Source organism: Oncorhynchus mykiss, chromosome 11 (genome assembly GCF_013265735.2).
Source record: "Oncorhynchus mykiss isolate Arlee chromosome 11, USDA_OmykA_1.1, whole genome shotgun sequence".
Classification (NCBI taxonomy): Eukaryota; Metazoa; Chordata; class Actinopteri; order Salmoniformes; family Salmonidae; genus Oncorhynchus; species Oncorhynchus mykiss.
Window position 1 is genome coordinate 59,749,272 of NC_048575.1, and position 8,469 is coordinate 59,757,740.

General features: G+C 43.8%; 1 protein-coding gene across 5 annotated transcripts in view; it reads right to left on the reverse strand.

Moving 5' to 3' along the window:
- LOC110535075 (EMI domain-containing protein 1) overlaps positions 1-3,944 on the reverse strand; it is a 102,889-nt gene extending 98,945 nt beyond the window's left edge. Inside the window, exons 1-2 of one of the 5 annotated variants that reach the window (XM_036935958.1) lie at positions 3,551-3,942; positions 3,183-3,379 (exon numbers count right to left, since the gene is read on the reverse strand). In XM_036935958.1, coding sequence (XP_036791853.1) covers positions 3,183-3,370 — 188 coding nt within the window. In that variant the 5' untranslated portion in view covers positions 3,371-3,379; positions 3,551-3,942. Of the gene's footprint in view, positions 1-3,182 lie in introns of all 5 variants that reach the window. The other 4 variants (XM_036935959.1, XM_036935957.1, XM_036935960.1 and 1 more) reach the window with 4 other exon arrangements.
- Between the last annotated feature and the right edge of the window lie 4,525 nt (positions 3,945-8,469).

Sequence of the window (8,469 nt, forward strand, 5' to 3'; positions counted from 1 at the left end):
GGTGATGGGTCAGGTTCTAAAGGTCCCACAGGGAGTAGGCTGTCTGGCAGTCAGACCATGACTTCCCCTCCTCAGGCAGCACAGGAAATAGCTGCTGTCTTAACCCTTCCCTCTGCTTGGCTCCAATAGCCCTCATTAAGGCCACGGTTGAAAAACTGCTGCATTGGGCTGGCTACTCAACAGAGGGACGGTACAAGTCAAGAGCTCACTCAAGTACAGTTAACCCCTTCCATTTGCATAGGTGGTACTATTTCTATTGAACAGGTTGTTGGGGCATGCAGTTGTTTCTAGTTATTATCCAATGTCAAAAGTTGCATTGCCTTATTGTAAGAAAGCATAGTTGTTTAGTACGATTATTTTTGATACTGTATTGGCTTTAATACTTTAGTGTTTCTATTTGCCACTGGCTGTCACTAGTCAGCATGCCTCTATTGTAAGAATGCATAGTGGTTTACTTAAAAATATTTTGGAAAAATGTAATAGCCATGTGATTTTTTGCAAGCTCTGATGCTTGACGTATTGCACTCTGATATTTTTCTGGCTTGTGTCGTGTACATGTTATTTACTGACGTGCTGCTTATTGCATTGATGTAATTTTTGCCTGATTGTATGTCATGTATGTCCTGTTTGTGTGATACTGATGTGCAGTGGTGGAAAAAGTACCCAATAGTCCTACTTGAGTACAAGTAAAGATACCTTAATAGAAAATGATTCATGTAAATGTGAAAGTCACCTAGTAAAATACTACTTGAGTAAAGGTCAAAAAGTATTTTGTTTTAAATATACTTATGTATCAAAAGTAAAAGAAACAGTACGAATCATTTAAAAATCCTTATATTGAGAATTTTTTTAATTTATGGATAGCCAGGGGCACACTCCAACACTCAGACATAATTTATAAACAAAGCATTTGTGTTTAGTGAGTCTGCCAGATCAGAGGCAGTTTGGATGACATGGGATGTTCTCTTGATAAGTGCGTGAAATCGACCATTTTACTGTCCTGTTAAGCATTCAAAATGTAACAAGTACTTTTGGCTGTTAGGGAAAATGTATGGAGTAAAAAGTACATCATTTTCTTTAGGAATGTAGTGAAGTAAAAGTTGTAAAAAATATAAATAGTAAAATAAAGTACTGCTCCCAAAAAAACGACTGAAGCAGTACTTTAAAGTATTTTTACTTATGTGCTTTACACAACTGCTGACGTGTTCATGATGCGGTCTTGGTCCAGGTCTCTCTTTATTTTGATTCCTTTTTATGCCGTTCTGGTTGCTGGTCTGAATCTAGCACTAGGTAGGTATGACTGGAGACTTCTTTCAGTCATTGTTATCTCTTGACCAATACTCATTATCTCTTGACCACCCTTCCCTTGTTGAAATCAACTTTTATCTCTCTCAGTACCTCTGTTGTCAATACATTGTTCAATGCCTTGTATGTGGACAAAGGACTTGGGCCTTTAGGAATGTTACAGTGCTCCTACTATGGCCATGTGAGCGGAGAGGACAGCCCTCTGTCCTACACAGAGCTAATGGTAATGCCCCCAACTGGTCTTGTTGACACACACCATAAACATGCCTGTCTACATAAAGCAGCCTAGACAGACAGCAGGTGGAGGGAGATTAGTTATGCAGCTCCTCTAATGTCATGTCAAACCCACTGATCCCATCCTCAGACCAGGGCTGACTCACTAGAATACCCCCCTCTCCACCCTCCATGCGCCCTCCCTCCCTTCCCCACTAGCCCAAGTAACCTTCAAAAAGCAGCCGAGTAAACTGTACACTTCACCTCTTCCAAGTCCAGATGCATTAGGCCTGCAGCTGAATGTACTTAGCAAACATGTCCACCAACCACGGCACATGAATGACAGAGAGAGGCTCAGGGTGGGGTAGTGAACACAGCACCAGCGGACCAAAACCAGGATCTCTCTGCACCATCTGGACACTTCCCAGGGACACTTCACCCATCAGGAGGATCCTCCACCCACTGCCCCCCACCACTCAGAACCTGAGAGCGTAAATATTAGTGTGATGGGGAACTTAATCACATCCACATTGGCTGTCTGGGCTCTGTGAAAAACGTGTTCTAAAGGGAAGCTGGTGTTTTCCCCCTCTGTGTTTAGTCTGAGGGCTTTGCTCACAGAACCACCCTCATCAACAACCCTGCTGTCATGTGGAACACTCACCTCTGAGGATCACAGGGGAGGAACACACAAAGGGTGAAATACAAAACACTGACAGAGAGAGTACTAAACAGAGATCTTATCAGTTCACACAAAATATTTGTATATTTGTGCAAAGAATGATAAATAGTACCTTTATTCAGCAGATCCACTTTATTATAACATAAAACAGACCAGGGTTGTCCATTCACTACCCATTCCCATTGTAGAACTCCCCAGATGAGAGTGTTGAGTTTGTGGTTTGTGCCTGTCGTTAAGGATGTGTATGGGGCTTAGTGGAAGAGCCTCAAAGGACTGAGGACTGAGCCTGGTCAGATGTGAGGAGGTTCATGACAGCTGAGCGGCAGCAGATGTTGGAGAGAAGAGAGAGGTGCTGCTGGACAGACTAGAGCACAGTTTAGAGACAGCGCTTCTCTCACAGGACAGGAGCCAATAGGCCACCCAGAGCGACAGTGGGCAGGCCAGGCAGGAACGCAGAGACAATGAGGATGGGACAGTGTGCTGCTTGGACAGGAAAAAGGAAAGCCCAGTGTGAAGAAGACAATGAGACCTGCTAGATGGATAGGATAGGGATGGGGAAGCTCTGTCATTGTTGGTTGTATAAACAGGCAGAAAAGGGGACTTTGAGGAGATGGATGGAATTGATAACAATAGAAGGTTAATTATAAGTATATTGGAAAATAAATAATAGCATTTTAGTCAACTAAAACGAGTTGTGGATAGAGTATTTATTGAGGGACATTAAATGTAGCACAGTCTATGAATGTGTCACATTGTGAAAATGCATTAAGAATGGTACGCACACTAAAGCAGGTAGTTCATCTGAACGGATGCTTGAAGGACACAGAACCTTTGAGTGAGACTTTGACACGTTTGTTTTATTATGCCTTATGATGATCTAGCCTACTTACAGTATCATCAACATTTCCATGAAATGTTATAATTAGCCTCTAATACACGAAATTAGAAGATAAACAACAATAAATGATCATGCATGTATCCATACCTTTTTTGATAAATAGAGGTTTGAGACGCTGCGGACGACTCTCTGTTGAGTTGGGTCCCAGCTGAATATTTGTAAAGCCCCGTCCTCCAGGTGGCATGAGCTGCAGAGGTCAGCCACAGCAGCAGCACAATCCAACGGAAACTTTTTCGGCAAAGCGCGGACACAACGTCCCGTTGACACGCTCCCATTTCCGCGGCCTCAAAAAAGCACAGGCAGAAAAGTTCCTAAAAAACTCAGGCTGACTGGAAAGCAGAGCTAGTGAGTGAAATATTTATATGCCTTAAAGTCCAGGTTTTTGCGTCACCGAGAGGGAGCGCATCCCATCATCAACCAAATACATAAAATGTAAATATATAATTTACACGTACCGTTATAATAGCAAAAAATTAAGTGGATGCCTTGTAAATGCCACGAAAAGAAAGGTGACAATGACACCCCGTGATGTCGCACAAAAACCAAAATCACGGACTTAGCCGAAAGTTCCCCACATGCCCAAATCTATCAGCAGTGTTCCGAAGCAACCAGACGAAGTGAACTTGGAATTGTGACTGGTCTCTTTTCTTTTCAATATCAACTCTCCCTCCCCCCGTCTGTGCGTAATGTAGCCTGTCTCGTGTCGAGCGTCTCACAATGGGCAAGAAACTATAGTTTTATACTCTACGTGAGTCTTTTAAAAGCAGAGCCTGCAGTCTTTTACCCTGCCCATTCCCCGTTTCAACCTTTCACCGCGGACAAGGCATGCCTACAACAACACGGATTCGCTTTACGCATCTGTCATCACGTCATTACACTAAACACTGAACTACCCCAGAGTGACTGATATTCCTCAGTAATCATTTAGTTTAGAAAGTCTACTATGGTACAAGTGGGAATCATGTGCACATGATTGTGAAATAAAGAAGTGAATAGGATGATAATAAAGTGATGATAATAAACATGAATACATACACAAACTGTAGTTTAATATTATGGTGGTGTTGATGACCTTAAATTAAAGTCTTTGTTATTGATTGTCATTGAGTGTCATATAAATTAGCATGCTTTACTGTAGGACAAAAGACCCATATGCCAGACACACTTTTGCATTGTGTCATCTGGTTTATATTGACCGGGGTTGGGGTCAATTCCATTTCAATTCCAGGCAATTCAGAAAGTAAACCAAATTCCAATTACACATTTTCCTAATTGAAAAGCATTGACTTTAATTGGAATTGGAATGTCAGCGTACTTCATGAATTGACTGGAATTGAAATTAAATTGACCCCAACCCTTTTAGAGACATGCTATTTGTTCTCGCTTTTCTCTGTATCCTTCTTCCTCCCACTTCCTCCCAATCTTGGCCTTTGTCCAGCCTTGAGCTATGTGGTTGCCATTGGCATCATAACTCAGCAGCCCGTGCGGGCAAACACCAATGTTTGGGCATGGTCCAGGCAGACAGAGCCAGACAGCAGGGGAGGTTAGCTCTCTGTAACCTCTTTCCCGTACCCAGTGGAGGTGGAACTTGGAGGGTTTCTGTCCAAACAGCCACTAACCACAGGGCTGTGGGACGGCTCCAAGCTAAACACCTGGCAGCCTGGAAACCAGTAATCTATATCTGTGGTCAGAGTGACTACACTTCTCAGGTCTCCCAATGGGCAGCACAGTAGCGTTCACCACTGCAGGCAGGCATGACGCCAAGTAGGAAGAGAGGCCATCTAAGAGCATGATTCATACCAGCACACAGTTACACCACAACACAGGACAGACATCTTGGCATCCTGTCCTCCTGAGGGCACACATTATGTTGTGTGGTGGTTCACTCTTGCATTGGTGATGATGTGATTAGGTAGCACTTACACACATTAGATGGCCACTGGCCAAGCTTCCCTAATGTAGTGTCTGTAGTTGTGGCTGTAACAGGGTGGGTGCAGACTCAGAGACACCCTGGCACAGATGGGCATGGTTTAGGACTGGCGCAGGACTCTCCTCGCAGCACAGTGGGAGCTCTGGTCTACTCTCTCCTAGGCTCACCTGCTCCCAATCACACCGGGGAGCGGGGGGGCTAGTGATGTGTCTGTATTTTTAGATTCAGGGCACTGGTGGCATATTATAAGGCAGCAGGCCGGTGCAGAGCGGTGCCAAGAAGGAACTGGAAGAGTTTAGGGTTAATGTAAATCCCTCCAGTCCCTCACAGCTGAAAATAATCTTGGCCTCTGAAGGGGGAGGTGGGAGTCGTTTTCATTGAGTTTTTTTCCTACCCTTTTTTCTTCTCTCCACTGTGCAATCAAACATAAAGAGTTCCTTTACCTATTGTCTCCCTAAGGTTGAATTACTGAAGTTCCTTTGACTAATTTGCTGTGCACATATACTAAAAGGTAGACCTTTCCCACTCCCTATTCTATGGAATGGCAACACAGACTTTTTACTGCCCCCCCCCCCCCCCCCCTCCCTTCCTGAGTAGGCTAATAAAAGTGTTTCTTGCTCCGCTCCTGTCCACAGTGCTGTCTGCTTTATGACAGCGTACCAGTGAAACCAGTGAGTGCTCTCTGGCCTGGCTCCCACTCTCTTACCATTGCCCCACACTGTCAGGAGGACTAAAGTCACATTGCTCACTGATCACTGATGTGGGATTATACAGTACAGAGCTTGAGCTGGGTGAATTAGCCAATTCATTCCAGACAGAACTGCCTGTACATGTGCTGTATGTTGATGTCATGGTCACCCTGGAGCCCCTCTGTGACCCAGACTGCTGTCTCACCTCACTACCTGAGATTAGTCAATATCATAAAGTCTATTTGCTCACTCTGAATAGCTTTAAGGGAGAGAACAAAGGCAAAGATTATAGCCAGAGCTTAGTCAAATAATGAAAAAGGATAAGAATATAGGAGGTCTAGGATAAGTTTGTGGAAAAGTTTCACAGTGCGCACTTTGGTCAATGTTTCACTCAGATACACATTTTCCAGACTCCTGGTTTTCCCAATGCGACAGCTATAATCCATTAATCTTTAAACATTGACTGAATTCCTTTTGAGACATTTTGGATTATGTATGAAAAAAATGACATGTTTCTAAGAACTCAAGTACAAACATATGGAGACAGCACGTTCACATCTGACCTGTACGATCAGTTTCAGACCTAAATCTACATTTAATCTGTGGGGATATATATTTTAAAACGTCTCCCTTCAGTCTGAATCAGAATTGAGGGCCTCCTCCCCCAATACGCCAGATCTATGTAGTCAGGGAAAAGGAGGAGGGAGAATGAAATATAACCTGGAGAAATAATGTTAAGATTTTAATTAAAACGAATACAAAGCAGACTTTCTTCTCCTTGTGGATTTATCTCCCCCGTCAGTTGGTCAGGGTGACCTGAGCACAGATGCTGGGCGTTAGAAATGTCACACGGAATAAAGCAGACAGAGGACTTAATAAAGAAATCTGTCTTCAGAGATTAAAAATAGCAGGGGTTCGGGTTAGAGGCTCTGATATCCACTGGCACCTCTCCAGAGGACTGACTGGAGACAGGAGTTCTGCTGTGGGGCTCTACTACACTACCCTGAGAGGACCAGGGACTGGGGTGGGCTGACACCTAGTGTTAGAGCGATAATAAGAACACCTGTGGAGTAATCCATTTTCTGAAAGATTTTTATTTAAGTAATAGTAAGTTTATAAGCATGTCATCAAATGCGATATGTGATAGTTTCCCAAACATTTATTTGTGTTGTAGTGATATAATGAAATCAGCATTTAAATGATCTACATATAAATATAAAACAAAAACAGAAACAGTCGACATTGATGCACAGACAGACTCCCAGCAGCACCCAGTGGGAGATGTGCTTGGTGGTGAAGAGGTCTGCCTCAAACACAAGCCTCAGACCCAAAACATTCGTCCTCATGAACGTGGTGTACACTGGAGTCCTTCGAGTGTTCTAAGAGACATATACACTGACATCATGGACACAGTTAGAAAATGGCAAAAGAGACATTTGCTAGAGAGGACAGCAGCTAGAGAGGACAGCAGCTAGAGAGGACAGTAGCTAGAGAGGACAGCAGCTAGAGAGGACAGTAGCTAGAGAGGACAGTAGCTAGAGAGGACAGCAGCTAGAGAGGACAGCAGCTAGAGAGGACAGTAGCTAGAGAGGACAGTAGCTAGAGAGGACAGTAGCTAGAGAGGACAGTAGCTAGAGAGTACAGCAGCTAGAGAGGACAGCAGCTAGAGAGGACAGCAGCTAGAGAGGACAGTAGCTAGAGAGGACAGTAGCTAGAGAGGACAGCAGCTAGAGAGGACAGCAGCTAGAGAGGACAGTAGCTAGAGAGGACAGTAGCTAGAGAGGACAGCAGCTAGAGAGGACAGTAGCTTGAGAGGACAGTAGCTTGAGAGGACAGTAGCTCAGCCAGATATCCCAGATATCCAGATTCTAAACAGATAAGGTGGTGCTTCCCCCTAACTGTAGTTTGAGGTGATGTGCCTCTATGGGGATGACCTTGAGGATGGTTTTTCTCCTGACCAGACAACCCCTCTCTATGTCCCAGTCTGCTCCCTCCAGATACAGGCGTGACACAAAGCAGCCTGGGGGAACACAAACAGCACCCTCAGTATCAAAGCATCACTGTGTGTGTGTGTAACGGCTGTTGGAAGGAGTGGAACAAAGCGCAGCGTGGTACGTGTTCATCTTTGTTATTTGAACACTGATTAACAAAAACAACAAGAGAATAAATGAAACCGAAACAGTTCTGTCTGGTGCAGACACAAAAACAGAAAACAACTACCCACAAAACACAGGTGGGAAAAGGCTACCTAAGTATGGTTCTCAATCAGAGACAACGATAGACAGCTGCCTCTGATTGAGAACCTGTTAGGTGAGAATTATCGGTTAATTGAATGATTAGAATATTCTGCCCTGAAACATATAATTGTATGGAAGTGATTAGAATGTATAACATCATAATCAATAAATGTGTAGTCTAGTCAGAATTAGGGTAAAGACAATATGTCTTTGTGGTATTATAAACACAGACTGTCTGAGCTTGGTGCCGACCTGACTAGAGATTTGGGAGAAGGACAGGGAGTATGTCTGAAGGACAAGGTCACTAATCTCTGGCGGCTGGGGAGCAGGACATGTGTGTGCATCTGTTTGTATGCATGTGTGTGTGTGTGTGTGTGTGTGCGTATGGTTGTGTGAATGTGTGGTCGTGAGAAGTCAGTATAAAATGAATTGTTTTGTATTCCTGACTTTAGTATGTTCCTGTGAATAAACCTTTTTGACTATCTATTGTAGCTGGGCCTCCGTCTGTTTCATTCAAC